General features: G+C 44.3%; 1 protein-coding gene across 5 annotated transcripts in view; it reads right to left on the bottom strand.

Moving 5' to 3' along the window:
* FCHSD2 (FCH and double SH3 domains 2) overlaps nt 1-19884 on the bottom strand; it is a 296103-nt gene that overhangs the window by 272806 nt on the left and 3413 nt on the right. For 3 of the 5 annotated variants that reach the window (XM_078433113.2, XM_078433114.2, XM_078433110.2), the window contains exons 1-2: nt 11814-11956; nt 9997-10094 (exon numbers count right to left, since the gene is read on the bottom strand). In XM_078433113.2, the coding sequence (XP_078289239.1) occupies nt 9997-10094; nt 11814-11834 (119 nt within the window). In that variant the 5' untranslated portion in view covers nt 11835-11956. Of the gene's footprint in view, nt 1-9996; nt 10095-10888; nt 11070-11813; nt 11957-19884 lie in introns of those variants that run through there. The other 2 variants (XM_078433112.2, XM_078433111.1) reach the window with 2 other exon arrangements.

The following is a 19884-nucleotide window of genomic DNA, read 5'->3' on the forward strand; positions in this document are numbered from 1 at the left end:
ATTACCTATAGCAAATACAAAAACCTACTCCTGACCTAAGACACTGATTTCAAAAGGAGTTGGTAGGAGGGGATACAAACGGTTCTAGTCCGTTTGGGACATCTGGAAATCCAGCTACATCTTTCACAATTAAACCCCAACACATTTTTTTACACTTTTATGGGAAACACTATAAATAAATTAGAAATGGGTCCCTGTGACAAACAGGGCAAAACAGTAATGTGGCAAAAGCCATATTACTGCCACCAATACCTTACTTCTTGCTGGCAAAGACCACCTCTCCAAGAATATAATCATATTCCCAGCCTCCTTTACAGCTAGGCATGAACAACCAAATGAAGCAGACTCAGACAATAAAACATAAGAGAAAGTCTATTCAGATAATTTCTGGTAGAAATGACCTTCTCCAGAGGAAATAAAGAGGGGAGGAAGGCAGAGAAAATTTCCATAAACTGTTCTTCCCTCCCCATCCTCTACTTACATTGTTGTCTGAGATTATTATGCTTGGAGTTGCAGAAGCCATCCAGCAATCATGAGAAGAATCATTACTGACAGAGAAAAATGGAAGGTACCTAGGACTACTGAACTTGGTGAAAGAAATTCTTTAGAATTATTTGAACAATTTATCTTTGAGGCTCATTACATTTTTTAACCCACAAGTTAACTTGTTAGGGATGAGTAAGTCACAGACTATAATTCGGAATTGATGTTCTCAATTACTTAACAAAATTACAATCCACATGCATTTACTTAACATCTATTATGTTCCACATACTATGCAAGAGAGCTTTTATATGCATTACTTTTGTTTTAATTATCAAAATAATCCCATAAGATACTATAATTATTACTAATTTACAGATAAGATACATGAGGCTCAGAGAAGTTTAAGTGACCTGTGGTGACTTAAGGCCAAAGTCACACAGTTAATAAGAGATTAAGATTAGGATTCACACTCAGATTGTATGCCTCTAAATTTGTGCTTATTCTAATATATCACAGCTATCCTACCACAAAGATCACCTTCACCATCTCTCATATTTACATATCTGGGTATGGTTAAAAAAAAAAACAAATTAAAAAAAAAGTGCACACAAAAATTCTTCTAACACTTCTATTTTTAACCCAAGTGGTGGGTCACTTTCATTACTAGGCCTTAGTTTAATTCCATCTGGCTCATGAAAGTATCCCCTGTTCAAATCTATAAATGTGAACTCCGGCTGTGGGTTGCAATGGCCATCCCATACAGAAACAAATCTTCACATTTTAGGAGCATATAAGGATCTATGGACAATGAATGGCTTATGAGTTCATAAACCATTAAATAGCAACAGGAAAAGGTATTGTTAAAACCCTGACTCTTTCAAGTAAGCAGTGGTCTGTGACCAAAAGTTTTAGTAAACAGACTCTCAAATTATATTTTCCTATTTCCTCCTAGTTTGTACCTCCTACTCTTAGTCTTGCTCCAGAACTGACCATATTGTGGAAGTATATATTAAAAACATAAATTCATGGGGCGCCTGGGTGGCGCAGTCGGTTAAGCGTCCGACTTCAGCCAGGTCACGATCTCGCGCTCCGTGAGTTCGAGCCCCGCGTCAGGCTCTGGGCTGATGGCTCGGAGCCTGGAGCCTGTTTCCGATTCTGTGTCTCCCTCTCTCTCTGCCCCTCCCCCGTTCATGCTCTGTCTCTCTCTGTCCCAAAAATAAATAAAAAACGTTGAAAAAAAAAATTTTTTTTAAAAAAACATAAATTCATTTAGTCAGTTGAAGTTCCATACTCTCCTTTCATTTTAAAATGAGGTACTCTTGGGACACCTGGGTGGCTCAGTCAGTTAAGCATCCAACTTCAGCTCAGGTCATGATCTCACAGCTCATGAGTTCGAGCCCCACATCTGGCTCTGTGCTGACAGCTCAGAGCCTGGAGCCTGCTTTGGATGCTGCGTCTCCCTCTCTCTCTCTGCCCCTCCCCTGCTCCGCGCTCTGTCTCTCTCTCTCTCTCAAAAATAAATAAACATTAAAAAGATAATAATTAATAAATAAATAAATAAATAAATAAAATGAGGTACTCTTTTTTCTTCTTTTCATTCAAAGAAATGTTTTAATATATTTTTTTTAATGTTTATTTATTTTTGAGAGAGAGAGACAGAGCATGAGCGGGGGGAGAGGCAGACAGAGATGGAGACACAGAATCCAAAGCAAGCTCCAGACTCTGAGCTGTCAACACAGAGCCTGATGCGGCACCTGATCCCATGAGCTGTGAGATCATGACCTGAGCCAAAGTCAGATGCCCAACCAACTGAGCCCACCACAGGCGTCCCAAATATTTTTTTAATATTTATTTATTTTTGAGAGGGGGGAGGGGCAGAGAGAGGGGGTGGACAGAGGATTCAAAGCAGGCTCTGTATTGACAGCAGAGAGCCCGATGGGGGGGGGGGGGGGGGGGGCCTCAAACTCACAAACTGAAATCATGACCTGAGCCGAAGTCAGACACTTAACCAACAGAGCGACTCAGGTGCCTCTCAAAGAAATGTTAAGTATGGTCCCACTTGATCTTTTTCCCTGCAGCCCTACTTTTTTTTAATGTTTATTTATTTTTGAGAGTGCACAAGCAGGGGAGAGGCAGAGAAGGAGGCACAGATTCCGAAACAGGCTCCAGGCTCTGAGCTGTCCGCACAGAGCCTGACATGGGGTTCGAACTCGTGAACAGCACAGAGCCTGACGTAAGCCGAAGTCAGATGCTTAACTGACTGAGCCACCATTGCAGTCCTATTTTTAAAAATGCTCCCTCTCACGATTTACATCATTTTTAAGTTCTCATTTGAACTGAATTCAAATTCAATTGAATTCAATTCTCTGAATTGAAAAGCAATATGATTTTGAATGAATGAAAAAAAAGACCTGGGTCCAGTATCTGATCTGCTACTTCCAGTTTTCATCGTATTAAAAAATACACATTCCAAGACACCTTATGTTTCACTAAGAAAAAATGCTGCCAACTAAATTGATTCAATACCCTAACACTTACAATTTTTATTTATACTTATTAAAAGAGTGCTTTTAAGCTTATTTAGTCAGATTTTTAGGATAATTTGTGAGTAATTTTAAAAAGATAAAATAAATTGGTGCATGAACTGGTCACACTCGGAGTCAAGATCTTCTGAATCACTTTTTTGAATCAGTCACTGATAACCTATAGTTTTCCACACAATATCATCCTCTGTACCATCAAAAGCCCGGGTGATCCAACATTTGTATTCCCACCATTATCTCTGGGATTTTCTTCCAAGCCTGCCAATACGTATTCTGCAAGTTCCATGCATGAAGAGACAATGACAACTACATCAAACCCAAAAGCAATTGTAAAATGTATCTGGATTTCAGAAGAATGGAAAAAAATTAAATAAAACCGTGCTTCTTAGAATTAATGAAACACAATAACCTCCATTGTCACTTTGAATAAGACAACATCCTTCCCAGGCTCTAATTTCCACTAACAATGGTAGCTACCAGTGCTAAAGACCTACTATGCTCAGCATTTCACATATCTCATTTGCAGAAAAGCAGAAAGGTCGGCATTAACTTTGTTTTACATTTATGAAATCTGAGGTTCAGAGAACCTTAGTAACTTCTCCAATATCACCCAAATAGTAAGCTGCAGAGCTGGGTTTCAATCTCTGGTCTACCTTCAAAGTCCTTATTCTTTCCACCACTTAAGTAATTCTCAAAATTTAGTGCACGTATGAATCACTTCAGGTGATTCTTCCAGAGTGGGAAAAATAGTGCAAATATAGTATATACTTGCAAGTCAAATAGCTTACATATATACATGTGTGTATATATATATACACACACATATATATATATACACATATACATACATACACACACACATATATACGTAGTTGAAGAACTTACAACACAAGAAGACAAAACCCAGTTTAAAAATGGGCAAAGGATCTGAATAGACATTTCCCCAAAGATATACAAATGGCCAATAAGCAGATGAAAAAATGCTCAATATCACAGGCTATTAGAGAAATGCAAATAAAAGCCACAATGACACCACTTCATGCCCGCTAGGATGGCTATAATCAAAAGACAGACAATAACAAGCATTAGCAAGGATATGGAAAAACTGGAACCTTCGTGACATTATTGCTGTGGGAATAAAAAATGGTGCAGCCACTTTGGAAATCAATTTGAAAGTTCCTCAAAAAGTTAAACAGGAAAAAAAAAAAAAGTTAAACAGAGTTACCACATGACCCTGGCAATTCTACTACTAGGTATAAAAATGAAAACATGAAATCCACACAAAATTTGTACATGAGTGTTCAAAAGGAACATTATTCATAATAGCCAAAAAATCCATCAAATGATAAGTGGATTAATAAAATGTGATGGCATATCCATACAACAGAGTATTATTTAGCAATAAAAAGGAATGAAGTACTGATGCTATAACATGGATGAACCCTGGAAACATTAGGCTAAGCAAAAGCTAGTCACAGAACCACACAGTGTCTGATTCCATTTTTACAGATTCCATTTCTATAGACAGGGAAGGTAACTGCTTAAGGCTGGAGAAAATTATGGAAAGTGACTGCTAATAAATACAGCACTTCTTTCTGGGGGAGCAAAAATGTTCTAAAGTTAAAGTGTTGATGGTTGTACACCCCATGAATATACTAAAAAACTTTAAATAGGTTAATTGTATGGTATGTGAATTATGTCTCAAGAAAACTGTTCTCAAAAGAGTCCTGGCTGGCTCAGACGGAGTGTGTGACTATTGATCTCGGGGTTGTAAGTTTGAGCCCCATGCTGGATATAGAAACTATATCTCTTGATTTCAGTTCATGATATCACAGTTCATGAGATCAAGCCCCATGTCAGGCTCCGTGCTGACAGCACAGAGCCTGCTTGAGATTCTCTCTCTCCCTCTCTATCTGCTCCTTCCCCTACATGTGCACACACATGTGCATACAGATTCTCACTCTCAAAATAAATAAATGATAGATAGAGAGATCGATAGATAGATAGATAAAAATCTTTTTTAAAAAGTCTATACCAGATTACTTCCAAGGTTCCCTTCTAGACCGAACAGTCTCTGAGACAACAAAAAAAAAAGAGAATCCATAAACAGACAAGAATCCAATCCCCAGTGAGTTCCATGAACCTACAGGTTAAAAAAGAGAACCTATAGCACAGTAATTCCTCACTTGAGGTCGCCAGACCTCCAGGTGTCTACAAAGAAAGACAAGTGCTTCTTGAGCCAGTTTCCATTTTTCAGAACATCTGTGAGAAACCATATACTCAACCTTCTCTGGTCAAGTTTCAAGTATCTTTGCCTTTGTCTGGATTCATGTAAGTAGTTTTAAAATAGTGATTCAAAGCTGATTTACAGCTTGACGTATGAAAAGTAAAAAATAAGAAAACAAATTATTAGTTAAAATGTACTTTTTGATAGGCAAGATGTTTTTAAGAAATGGGACTTATAATGATTTCCTTGATTAAAACCTTGGGAAATACAAATAGAGGGGATCGTGCACTAGTCTAGAAAACAGAGAAATAGCATTTTTCCTCAATATGATTTACTTCATCTCACTGCACCTCAGTTTCCATTTTCATCAACAAATGGGACAGTATCAATCAGACTCTAAAATTCTGAGATTTTGCCATATTATATAATGACCTCCTAAAAAATGTCTGCTAAGAAGTTAGTTCTTTATATTCAGAATCCCTGCAAAGAACTTTCTTTATTGCCTCTACTTAGCAAATCATAAGAATAAACAATACTAAATATGTAACATTAATAAACAATATACAGGCTGTAGTACTTAGAAATTTATAAGTCACCTTAGAAAGCAAAAAGAAAAAATAATAATAAACTAAAAAGAAAGTAAAGTGTGCTTATGTACAGCTGACAGAAAAAGCCAACAGGAAACACTTCAGTATAAAGCCTCCCCAAAGCAATGTCCCTGATTAACAACAAATGAGTTTATCTTTCTTTCTCAAATTTTACTCCGAACACACCAGCTTCCAAATACATCCCTGGAACAAATGAACTGAAGAAGGGGAGGAGAGCAAAGGAAAAATACTGTATCATAATTGGTTTCCTCCCTTCAAAATTCCAGAAGATGAAAAGTGGGGGAAGGGAGTGGAAACTAGCCATAACCCAGCATGAAATTCTCCTATTTAGAGCTTAACACATGATATCTCCTATTACATCTCCTACTTACAGCTTAATAATTATTGTGGTCTTTTACTTCTTCACTTTTTTTTTTAAATCATAAAAATTTTTCTCTACTATCAATTTTTTTATATTAAGAAAAGTTGGGGTACCTGGCTGGCTCAGTCAGAGGAGCGTGTGACTCTGGACCTTGGGCTTGTGAGTTCAAGCCCCATATTGGGTATGGAAATTACTTAAATAAATAAAATCTTGAAAGAAAGAAAGAAAGAAAGAAAGAAAGAAAGAAAGAAAGAAAAGAAAAGAAAGAAAAGGAAAGGAAAGAAAAAAGAAAAGAAAAGAAAAAAGAAAAGAAAGAAAAGCAAAACAAAGCTATTTGCTTTTTAGTGATTCACACTAACCTAAATTGAACATAACACTGATGGGGGAGAGGGGGCACTGGTGAGAAGGACTATTATTTGTGGGGTTTTGGGAAAGAGAAAAGCAGGGGTGCCTGGCTAGCTTAGTCGGTAGAGCATGCAACTCTTAATACCCAGGTTGTGAGTTCAAGTCCCAGATTGGAATAGAGATAACTTAAAAAAAAAAAAAAAAGAAAAATGGCAGGCAAGATCTTTTACAATATAATACATACTGTATTATACACCTGAACCCAAGTTCAGAGGTTTCTAATGAATTTTTTAAAATGTCATTTGACTTGATAGGACAGACCAGAAAGGCAGACTACCCCCTTCCTCAAGCAACTAAAGTTATTATAAATACCAACAATACACAATTTTCAACTTCCAATTCAATATTATCATTGAGAAAAAAGGAAGTTAGAAACCTAAATTCACGTTTTAGTAGGTAATATAGCATTCTGCTCACAACTATAAAGGAGTGAAGGGATTCATTCCAATAATTTAACATAAAAGAAGAACACACTGACTCACTGTAATAAGGACTCTATTAATCCCTGGGAACACCAACCATCTCTGTATTTACATAGTATATGTAAATATAGACATACTCAACATCAAATAGCACGGTAGGTTTTAAACTACCCACATGAGGGGCACCTGGGTGGTTCAGTCGATTGAGCGTCTGACTCTAGGTTTCAGCTCAGGTCATGATCTCATGGTTAGTGAGTTCGAGTCCCTGCACTGTTTAGTGCAGAGCCTACTTGGGATCCTCTTTCTCTGCCCCTTCCCTGCTCACTCACTTGCTCGCTCTCTCTCAAAATAAATACATTTTTAAATAAATAAATAAATAAATATGCCCACACGAATCAAAGTGTAACACAAGCTCAACAGACACCACTCTAGCCCCCTACCAAAAGAACAATAAAACATTTCACCTAAAAACAACTAAGGTGCATTTAAATATAACCAGTTACATTCATTTAACAATTCTGCCAGCCTAAAAGGGTACAAAGATACAAAAATGACTTAGCCTCTCACTTCAAGGAGTTCACATGAGCCGGGAAGCCAGAAGCATGTGCAAAATCAAAATTCTTTGAGATCACAAAGAACAAACTTGCAAATTTAGTGGTAAGCAGAATTTGCCAGGTGAAAAAGTAGGAGGAAGGGTATCAACAGGCAAGGAGACTGGCATATAAAAAGGCATGAATGTAAAGAGCACAATTAGATAACCAGAAGTCCTGAGTTGCCAGGGCAAGGAGATTAAGGAAGGATGAATAAGCATGAAATGGTAGTATTACGCCAGGAAAGGAAGCTTGTGGCTAGGTTGCAGAAGGCCATATATGCTACAACGAGGTGTATGATCTTTATCCAAAAGGCCACAGAGAACCCAATATAAAATAAACTGTTTTTATCTTATTATTTTTTTATTTTAGAGAGAGAGCATGCGCACAGGAGAGCAGGGCAGAGTGAGAGAGAATCTTAACAGACTCCATGCTCAGCGCAGGGCCTGACACAGGGCTGGATCCCACGACCCTGGGATCATGACCTGAGCCAAAATCAAGAGACGCTCAACTGACTGAGCCACCCAGGCATCCCAAACAACATTTTTAGAAAGCCAGCTGGTGACAATGTGGAAGACAGACATAAAAGGAGAGGTGGGGGGGGGGGGGGGGGGGTTAGAAAATATGAGAACACTACTGCAAGAATTAGGATATTATTGAAATAACGTAAGTGAAATGTGATAGGTCAGCAATAATAGAAACAACTAAATAATAGCACACCAAACTATATCAATTTAGCAGTGACTGTGTATCCCTATACTTGACCATAAGCTCCTATACCAAGGTATAGGCAAAAGGGGAAAAACAGAAAAGAATGTAAACAAGAAATCTCTAGAATATATAATTAGCAGGACTTAAGGACCACTGACCATCCAGACCCAACAGAAGATCTTTACTTACACACTAATTTGGCCTTTCTGAATTGCTTCTGAAAATTTATTACTTTCTTCATTTAGAAATTTCTACTAAGATAGCTTATTTCACTTAATGGATGCTAAAAATTTTGAGTTTTTAACCATTTGAAGAGTTTCATGTATGTTACACAGGAATTATTTAAGTCTAAAAATTTCCCTGTGGCCACATGAAAAACAAAAAAATAAATGCAGAATACTTTTCAGTCAGAAAACACTGATCTTATCCAAGTTTGGATACAACTAACTTTATATACCTTACTAAGAAACCCTGAAAATACAGCAGAAATACTCACAAATAGCACCTAAATTAAATATGGGGGAGGAAAAAAGAAGCTCTTTAAACCTTTGGGCTCCAAACAATTCAGGTATCCAAACACATATAATTTTATTACAACACACAGTTCATATTTTTCATGAAACTAACATGTAATTCTGCACCACAGGAAAAATAGGTAACTGATAAAGCTTACGGACCCAACTCCAATTTGATAAATGTGTTACTAAAGGGAAATAAGAATTGCAGCCACTCTGTTTCAACACACAAATTATCTTCCATCATTTTCTTTTAATTTTTTTTTAATGTTTATTTGAGAAAGTGACAGAGCATGAGCGGGGGAGGAGCAGAGAGAGGGAGACACAGAATCTGAAGCAGGCTCCAGGCTCTGAGCTGTCAGCACAGAGCCCGACGCGGGGCTCAAACTCACAAACTGCAAGACCATGACCTGAGCTGAAGTCACATGCTTAATCGACTGAGCCACCCAGGTGCCCCGCCCCCCCATCATTTTCAAAAATATGTTTGTTGAGCTGTCAATTTGTATTACAGGATTATTAAAAGAGTGGTGTTTCTTTCAGTAAAATGAGTCATGCTTCCCTCAATAAAGATGCTGATTTTCACAATGCTGGCAAGATAGTTTATCTGCTTGAAGTTATCTTAATTATGAATATAGGTAATGACAAAATATGATAAACACATTTCCCACTAAATTTAATGTTCAAAGACAAAATTATATTTGTCATGTTCTAACAAACAGTGTTAGTGTGCAATCATCTGAGGTTGACTGGCTCACCCTCAGACATTAACCATTAACCAGAGGTGTCAGTTAAAAAATCTATGTGAAATCATTAAAGTCAGTAAATGTTACAATTCAGTAGAAAGACTATTTAAGAATTTCTACTTCAATGATTATAATTTGACTAATAAACTTTTAAGACCCTTGTTTTTTCATGACAGTATGTGTAGGTCATAGGTTCCCCCACTAAAGGAAAAAAAGTTTGCATTGCGTTAGTTCCAGTTATAATTTCTAGCTGAGTCAAAGCTCTAACAGCCTTAAAGCAGGAAATCCAAAAGGAAATTCCATCATTAGTTCCTGGGGCTTGGTAACTCAATGGTTCTTTGAAACAAAGATATAAAAGTTCTCAAACTATTTACTATAATCTTACCTCATATCTTCAAGCAAATCACATTCTGCTTGATGTTTGGCTTGAAGTTTTGTCATCTGCTCAACTTGAGTGTTTTTCAGTTCTTGTGTAACTTTCACCTAAAATATATCATACATTTATGAAGGCCTTACTGCAACCTTAACAACAAAATAATTAAGCAAAATACTTAATACTTGTCAGAATATAGAACTCTTGCTCACTTCTGTAAAGGCCATAAATCCATTATTAGCCACCTTATTTTGTTCTACTGACGATACTTAATGAGAAAACTAGGCAAATAACCTGAAAGAGGTTAAATGAAAGTAAAAGAGTATAAAAATTACACAATGAATAAGTGCAAAATAAGCTTCCAGTCATTCCATTTCATGCACAAGCTCAGTACACATGTAGTAGATCTTCTGAAGAGTTTTACAAGGCCCCTGTCTTCTATTTCTTCCAAAAAAGACTTAAAGATTTCAACCACCAGGGGAGGTGAGCTGAGTATAGATGGCAGAAGGGAGTATAGGAATGCCTAATATCTAAGGACCGAAATTTACACAATCATGAAATCATATGCATAAATTGACTACATAAATTATTCCATAATGGCTGCGAGAAAGCACACTGTCTCTCAGGATGATGCCCTCCACTCGCTGACAGCCCATCAAATCACAATCTCTTTCTCACAAAGGAGAAAGCAAAAGTGACCTTCCAGCATATGCAGTGCTTTTAAGCCACCCCAGCAAGCCGGTCCCCGTGGCGGCTCCACTTCAAACAGAACAGCAAATGCAAGCTGGCCAGTGCCTCTCGCCAGGGTTCCAGGTTACAGTGGGCCTGGAATCCGCCCCCCCAACCAGAGCCGTGCTAACCCGGAGGGGTGGGGGGTACATGTGTGAAAGAAAAAAAGACTCACTTAACTGGAGAAACCCGGATTAAGAAAGAGAAAGAAGCAGACACGAGCGAGTTAGGTTTGTCCACGAGGGGAGGACAGAACAGCCTTCTCCACCCAATGCCCAGAGTAGACACTAAGTAACCATCTGCAGGATTAAAAAGACAAGGACACAGCCTCAGCCCCTGGGAACGCTGGGGAAGAGGACAGTGAAACAGTTCTCGAAGGGCGCTGGGGGGAAGCGGCTGACACGCCGGGAGCACCCGTCACTCCCACCCCAAGCCCAGATCGCCGTGCACACGCCACGCACTGCCCATTTCACGCTCTCTGGGAGCAGCACCACTGCCTCAAGGCCCCCTAGCTGGAGGGGCGGGGCAGGATTGGGGGTGGGGGGGGAAAGGCATAATTTCTTGTTTTCCCCTGGGGTGGGGGGCGGTAACTAGTCCAACTTCTCGGCCGCCCCGTGGGAAAAGCAGGCCGAACCTTACGGCTAAGACTAGAAACAAATTCCCTGAAAATTTGCAAACGGACGAGGGTGGCGACAAGCAGCTGGAGGGCTCAAATCAGGCACAGACTAAACAATCACACAAGCACAGGCTCTGCAAAGCTGCAGGGGCTCCCCGCCTCCCCTAGGTGCAGCCCCGAGAATGCACTTTGCAGCGAGCAGCACTGCCATGCGCGCGCGCACACAAATGCACACCCGAAACTCTGTGAAATGTCTAGGGGTCTCCAGTGCGGTGGAAGGGACGAGCCCGGGTCGCCCCTCCGTCGGAAAGACACCTCATTCGCGTGGCCCCCTCCTGGAGCCGCCGGCAACTCGGTGACAAGCCCGAGGCGACGGCGGTCACGGCCCCTAGCGAAAAGGGGGAGGGGACGCAGCGGGTCGCCCCAGCCGCGTCCCTTGTACACATCCCTCCCAAACCCCAAAGCCCCCCGGCTGCACTCTCACCTTCCTCGGCGGCGGCTGCATGATGCTGAAGGGACATCAATCCTCCCCCGACGGCGGCGTCAGCTAGGACGAGGAGGTGGAGGGCCGTGAGGAGGGGAGGCCCCGCAAGCGAGTCTGTGTGTGTAAGGAGAGCCTGAGAACGAGAACTCCCCCGGCAGGGAGCAAGGCCGGCGGGCGGCTGGAGGACCCGGGTCGGAGGGCGAGTGTGAAGAGAAGGAGGAGGAGCGCCGGGAAGGCCCGGGGCTCGGACGGCCCGGGGGGTGTGTGAGGGAAGGAGGCGGAGACCGCAAGGGGGCGGGGGCCCTAGAGCTGGGGCGCAGGGTCTCCTAGCTCGCCGAGCGGCTCTCGAACAGCAGCGTCGTCCGGCTCCCCGCCCGCCGGCGCCGCAGCTCCTAGCAGACGCGGCCCCCCGCCCCCACTCAGGCAGCCCAGCCCTCGCTGGGCCCAGCGCCCCCGCCCGTCCCGGGGAGGTGGAAGGCGGCGCCGCGCTCTCGGCTTCGGCTCCTCCACTCAGGCCGCGGGAATTTCCGGCCCCACCAAGTGGCGCAGCGCCCCGCTCCGGCGGCGGAGGGGACAACTCAGTCCAGAGCTGGGTTCGAGGGGCCGGGCCACACTGCAGGGAAGGAGCGTGGCGGCGGCGTGGGGCTCTGGATCTCGGTGGGGGGGAACTAGCGGATCGGTCGGGGAATAGAAGGGATAGAAACGCTAGCGGAGCACGAAAATCCCCCCCCTCTCTCCGAGAGTGGCACGTTCCAAACGCCTCTTGTCCTCCCTCCCCCACACTGGGAGCCAGACGGGGGCTTCCCGCGCGCTTTCCCGCCAGCCGTCCGGGCACGCGCCTGCAGTCGGAGCCGCGCACGTGGGCGGGAGAGAGCTCCGCGCCGACGCACGCGCACAAGCCGCCCCCACCTCCTACAGGTTTTTGGGCCGCAGCGTTTCTGTGTCCGTGTGTGTGTGTTTAGGGGGACGACGCTCTGAAGTTTTTACCTTGGGGCGGAGGGCAGCATGCTTGTAGCTGCAGGAGAGTTCTGTTTTTTCCTTCTTTTCGGTCCTCAAACACCCCTCTCTGGTGAGCGAATGGGTTAGCCAAATAGGCAAGCATGAAGGGGGCGAGCGTGGACAAGTCCTTTCTCAGCGGGCCGCAGGTGTCTGACTGTTGTGGGGGCGGGACAGGGGGGTGTCTAGTTGCCTTGCAAAGGAGAAAGTGCTCTCTGGTGCGGGGCATTCAAGTCAAAGAGCACGGACTCTCTGCTGGAAGGGAACCTCGAGGTTAAGACCAGGATCCCCAATTCACAGATAGGGAGGCTAATACCCTTAGAAGAGGGGAGACTTTATGTAGGTCACACAGCACGACTACACTCTATGGGTCATAAACGTGTGCCAATGATAACTGTGAGAAAAAGTAAAGGAGGCAGCAAGGGCAACGGAGGGAACTCGTGTCTGGGAGTCAGGACCTCTGGATCTCAGTCCACTCTGCCTGCCTCTATGTAGCTGGGTATGTAGCTCCACCTTCCTCATCTGCCAGTGAGGCTGTTCATCCACGCAGCCCCCTCCCCACACATCAAGACCATCTGGGGGTAGGGTTTTCAGCCTTTCTTGAGCTGCTTAGAAGAATGAAAATACCTCTTCCGGAGCCACATGGATGTGCGAAGAGTGAACTAGATTGCCCCACAGTTTTATCAGAAGTTGGAGTACCGGACACCTGTTCTCAGAAGAGTAGTCAGGCAAAAGAGGAAAGTGAGGCCTGGAGAGACCCAAGTATATTGCCCAAGGCCACAACTGGCGAGAAATTGGTTCAAGATGGAACTTGAACCCAGGTTGTTCACACTGAATTACCTAGATTCTTGTACAAGAAGGCTATGCATGAGCTAGATTGTGTAGGAACCAGGAAATCAGGCTTGCTTTTTCTAATTTCCTTGAGGCCATTCAAAAGTCAGCCCTTCACCAGAGTCCTCAATTACCATCAGGGAATGCCTGGGGCAATGGAATAAGTGGGTGGAGACCCAACTCCCCGACAGCTGTGGGGCAGCAGCTAGAGCCCAGGCAAGAGGTAGCCAGGCTGGGCTCCAATCTCCGCTCCAGCACCAATTAATTGTGAGGCTTTGAGCTAGTCAGTTTCACTGCTTTCAGCCTTTACTTTCTGGCTTGTAAAATGGGGATATAATACCAGCCCCACAGGCTTGTATTAATAGAATTCCTTCTACCACAGGCTCTGGCACATAGTCGGTGATCAATAATTGCTTACTGATTTATCATTCATTCAAAAAACATTTGCTGCGTCCTGCTTTGTGCCAAGCCTTGTGCCAGACACTGGGAATACAGATTCTTAAGAGCAAGACAGAATCAGCCTCAGCCTTCACCAAGGCTGATTTCCAGACCAGCCATTCCATGCATGTTACTAAGATAGTGGGGGTGGGGTGGGGGGTGGGTAACAGTGCTTTCCTAGACACAGTGTTATGCACACAAAGGTGCTTTACAAAGATTTGCTGGATCTTAGTCCTGGGTGCAACTAGTCTGGCCCAGAGATTATCCTCCCTTCACCTCTCTTTTATAGAAGTGAGGACTAGGGGTATAAAATTGCTAGATGTTATGAGATTCGGGATCTAACCTCTACTACTGATATGCTGGGCCTTCTCTGAGCCTTGGTCCCCAACCACAGAATAAGGTAAGTGAATGAGCCTGGAACTTAGTAGGCTCTTCACAGATGAAGTACAACCCTGGGGCTTTATTTTATGGGTTTAGGAGGGCATCCTCCACCTGATTTGCCATTATTCTAAAACCAGGAACGGCATTGACTTTCAGAGATGATTTTCTTTGGAGGTGTAATAAATAACAGGCAACACCAGATGGACTTACCTGCTGGGTGCTTTTTCAAAAATGTGGTTTAAAACAAGAAATGTGTTTAACATTTACTAAATGCCTTTCCCAAAACCCCAACTTTCATATTACTTTTCTGGGCTAATCTTCACTATAATCCTGTGAAAGAGTGTTATTTTATTCATTTTACAAATGAGTAACTGGAAGCTCAGTGAAGGTAAGTGATTTGCCCTGAAGTGATGGATTTGGGACCAGAATCCAGTTCTCCCATTTGCCTCTTGTTCAGGGAATTGAGAGTTCACCCAGGAAAAATGCAGACTCAGGAGGATACAACCGTATATTCCTAACTTCACAGGGATGGGAAAGGGATTTCTGTGACTTATACAAGCCTGACTTAAAATGTACCCCTTTGAACCAGGCTGGGAACTTCCAGAGCCTTGCTCCTGTAGTGCAAGCAAGCACTGTGCTACCAGATGTAAGATCCCTTGACACTGTTTGGGGGAAATACCACAGAGCTGTCCTGTGACCACAGAGCGGCATGCGTTATAGCCCCAGAGACCGAACTGGGACTGGTCTCAGCTGTATTTAAGGAAGAAGGTTTTCCAGACCAACCTGCCCTTAGAAGGGGTGAGCTCCCCCATCCCTGGAGCAGTGCAAGTAGATGCTAACTCCCTTCCATCAAGGAGGCCACAGGTGGGATTCTTACCCTGGGAAGGAATTAATAACAGCTACCATTTATTTTGCCTCTTCGATGTTTCAGGGATTGAAGTAGGCATATTATTTACATTGTTTCTAACCTTCACAACTTCTCATGATACATATGACCCCGTTTCACAGATTTCACAGACTAAAGATCAGAAGTGAAATGACCAGCCCAAGGTCACACAGCTAGGACAGGAGAGCCAGGCCTGGCCCCTGGCTTCCTGTGATTCTGAAGCTATGCTCTTCCTCCAGCATGCTGCTGTACAATCTCCCAGAAGGAATGTGATTCTAAATTTAAGTGAGATCCAGGATTAAAAGCTGACTAGAGCAGGCATATGAGTGAGCACTGAAAGATAAGCTATCCCAATATTCCACAGAACTCCCAGGGGAAACTGCAGGGATATGAAGTGTGCAGCAGCCCTTGAGCATGATTAGAATGTGAATGGCACCCCACCACAGTTCAAAGTGGCCACCCAGGACAGATTGGCACTCCACCCAAGGCTCTAGAGATGGTGGCCACCATCCCATATGCCCAGACTGTACCAATGCACTTCCCACCCTCCTCACAGCTAGGGTTCACAGCTCTCACTCCATTTCCTGCTGTCTCATTATCTGCCACTCACATTGGTTCAGGCTGCTGGGGAATACCTATTAGCTCATCCAAATGCTAGCTATTCCCTGTTTGAGCCCCACTGAGGCTAGCTGATGCTGCTGTTACAAATAATGCAGTCTGTGGATCCTATCCCCATTACCTCCCTTCTACCCTAATCACCTTTCTTTCCCCTGTACTTCCACTCCCCACCCCACCCCCCCACACACATATCAACCTTTGCTCCTGCCTAAACTAATTTCCTCAACACAGCCCTCTGGTAAACCTGGTATGGGAGTATGCCCGTCTCCTCCATTAGCTCTCAAGACAGAATCACAGCCTGCTGGAATGACGTCTCAAGATCAGTGGCCAGCAGAAGAGGACCGGGGCTCTTCCTAGGACACAAAGTGAGTTTGTGGCAGAACTAGACCTTGAATTCCATCCAACATTACTCAACCTCAACCAGTCCCTTATTCTGGGTTCAGTCATAAGCAGGTCTCTGGGATGAGACCCAGGCCCTGCACTCCAGGAGCTCCCAATCTCAACACACAGACCAAAGATCTCAGCAGTGTGCCCCGAACACACAGGGCCCAGATTCCACCAGGTGGTGACAGGGATCTAAGGCCAGAGATGGGTTCCTGAGAGGCAGGCACTGGGACAGTGAATTATCTGATCAGCCTGTGCCAGGGAGTGTTACAACTTGGTGGGGATGGGAGGGGGGGTGAGAGGACAGCCAGTCCCAGGGCTATAGCAGGAGCGGACAGTCACATGGTTTTGATATCAGGAGGCAGGCAACCAAGGTTCTAGCCCTGTCTTTGCCAGGCACTTTGTGAATGTGACCTTTTGCACATCACAAATTCTGTCCTTCCTCCTAAGGAGGTGGTACAGGTTAAGTGAAATAACAGGTATGTGATCTGTAAAGAACTGAGGAGCTATGTAAGCTAGCGACTGCCTGCCTTGGGATACATCAGGGAAGGCTGAATGACCACTTATGCAGGACACCAACGAGGGCCTTCCCACTGGGAGCTGCACTGTGATTACAACTCTGGGAAACTTGGACCCATGGGTAAAACAGTCAGGTTTGGGAGGAGGGTTGACATCAAAGGGATTGGGGGTCAGGCAAACCTGGGCTAGATGTTTGGTTCCTCTTCTGCCTAGCTTTGGGTTCTTGACCGAGTTCTGAAATCTTTCTTCAACCCAGTGCCCTCGTCCTTACAAGGGGAATAATGACTTTTGGCTGGGTTGTGGTGAGAATTAAAAATGGAAATGTTTATATAAAATGCCTGCAACTGTGCTGGCCCACAACTGTGAGTTTCCTTTGTATGCGCATGTGTTTTCCTTCAGTTTCCCTTCATTTTGTTCTGGTTTTGTTTGTAAATTTAAAAAGCAAAACACAAAAAGAGAAATTCCCATGGGAGGGGGTTGAGCCCAACTACAGTCCCAGTTTTGCCCCTGACTCACCCATGAAGACCTGGGAAGTCCCTGGCCCTCCCTCCACCTTCATTTCCTCATCTGTAACACAGGGGCTTCACCAGGGAGTTTCTTCAAAGCCCAGCCTGGCAGCTTGAGATGCTACTCCTTTGTGAGTCCCTTCCCTGGAGAGGACCCCCCAGGCCGAACCGGGGCGGGGGACAGGCAGTGACCAGGGGAAGGAGATGGAGTTGAAGGGGAGGGACAGCAGGATTGGGAGGTGGCAGGTCTACAACCACTGTGTGCTGGCCTGTGAAAGGAGGAGGCCCCACTCAGCTTAGGAAGCCTGCCACCTATTTTCCCATAGCCTGCCCAGTTAATGCCAAAACAAAACACACTTGTCTGCTCCATGCTGGAGGGCAGTGGGCCAAAATGAATGTCCTGGAGGGCTGGCAGATGCCCTGGCATCCTGCCTCTCCTCCCTGGGCACCCGCCCTTCCCCTGTCTGCAGCACATCCACACACCCGTGGCCTGTGGCCTGGGCGAGCTGAACACCACCCCCAGCCAAAGCTGGCCCAGGGGGCGGAGAGGAGCTTCCTCAGGACCTGCACTTCCCCTCTCAGTTTCAGGGCTCTTAAACAGACACTCCCAACACCTAAAGCTGCCTGTCTTTCCAGTCCGGCCTTGGCCCCGAGATGTGATCTAATTCTTGCCGTGCTGCTGTGGGCAGAGCGCATGGCATCAGAATGCTGGGAGCTGCTGTCAGGCACTACAGGAGGGAATTCCCTGGCTCAGGAAAGCTCTTCCCGTGGAAGGGAGCAGGTGGTGAGTCTCCCTGAAGAGACAGACACCGCCAACGCTATAGGCAGAGCCAATCCTGGGATAAGAAGCATCAAATCCACCACCCCCACCTTCTCTCTGATGCTTGTCTACGCTGGACACAGTAATAATAATAGCCTATACTTTATAATAGTTACTGTGTGTCGGCATTCACATAAATAATTTAATTCTCACAACAACTTTGAAGTAGGTACTATTATCAGCCCCATTTTACCCTAAGGTCATTCAGCCGGTAAGTGGCAACCTGAGATTTCTACCAAATTCATTAGGTCCCTGGGCTGTGCTGTTAACTGCTATGCAAATCTGTCACCAGAATATGGTATTCCCTGTAAAACCCAAATCCAAACTTGGAACGCGGCAAGATGTTTGCACTGGTATCCTAGAACCTAAGCATTTACCCAGACTCGCCTGAAGCTGAGAATCACCAAGGGGTGCTTGTTTAAAACACAGGGCCCTCCTTTGAGGATTCAGTAAGTGATGTGGGAAGAGGCAGTGCCTGACATGTGGAAATTGCCCAAAAAATAAAAAATAAATAAAAGTATTTGTTAAACGAATGAATGCCCTGCCTTCTCTGAGTCTCCGTTCATCTCTAAAATGGGGTTTCAGTTCCCCACCCTGCTCCATCTCTAAGTGCGGCTGTATGTGGAGCCTGTGTATCTGTACCAGCTTTGCTTGGGCATGAGGAGTTGTTTACAAGCACACCCACTGGCTCCTAATAATAGCTGTAATAACAATAGCTAACATTTCTTGAATGCTTATGGAGTACCAGGCACAGTTCTGAGGGCTTTGACTGTGTTAACCCACTGATTCTCACAACACCCAATTATTTAAACTTTAAGGATAGAGAAACTGAGGCTCAGAGAGGTTAAGAAACTTGTCCATGATCACACAATTAGTAAGAAGCAGGATTTGAACCCAAATGGTCCTACTCCAGTGTCCAGGGGTTAACTACTCTGTCATAGTTTCTGGACACACCCAGCCCCTCCTCTTGGGAACTGGGCTGCCACAGTTGGGCCAATGGTTATTGTAGTATTCAGGAAGGAGAGAATGGAAAATTAAACTAACAGAATCAAGATTTAGAACCCCCTCACTATTGTTTGAGCCTGAATAAGAAATTCCAAAGCACAAGGGCACCTGGGTGGCCCAGCCGGTTAAGGGTCCAACTTCAGCTCAGGTCATGATCTCACAGTTTGTGAGTTTGAGCCCCCATGTCAGGCCCTGTGCTGACGGCTCAGAACCTGGAGCCTGCTTCAGATTCTGTGTCTCCCTCTCTCTGCCCCTCCCCTGCTTGCGTGCACGCTCTCTCTCTTTTCTTCAAAACTAAATAAACATTTAAAAAAATTTAAGAAATTCCAAAGCACAGAATCAAAGTGCTATAGTAGTTCCATGTGGGGAAGGCTGCCTCTATCTACAACAGGGGACCCCGAAAGGCTGCCCTGGAAAGGGTCTTAATGCACAGGAGGTAGACACTCCCAGGAGAGCAAACAGCACCGGCTGGATGGGCTGAGCCATGTTTGGGAACAGTCTGACTATCCCAAGAAATGAGCCTACAAAGGTGGACTGCAGTCTTGGGTCTCCCACTTGGATATTTGCTCTAAATTTTTTAAAGCAATCTTCCTTTATGATGTTTATCACGCTCTGTAATAGGCATGTGTATTGCCCATCTCACCCATCCTGTCAATGCCTCCATCCCCCACAGATCTCTGGAGGAGA

Source organism: Panthera onca, chromosome D1, assembly GCF_046562875.1.
Source record: "Panthera onca isolate mPanOnc1 chromosome D1, mPanOnc1 haplotype 2, whole genome shotgun sequence".
NCBI classification, from domain to species: Eukaryota; Metazoa; Chordata; class Mammalia; order Carnivora; family Felidae; genus Panthera; species Panthera onca.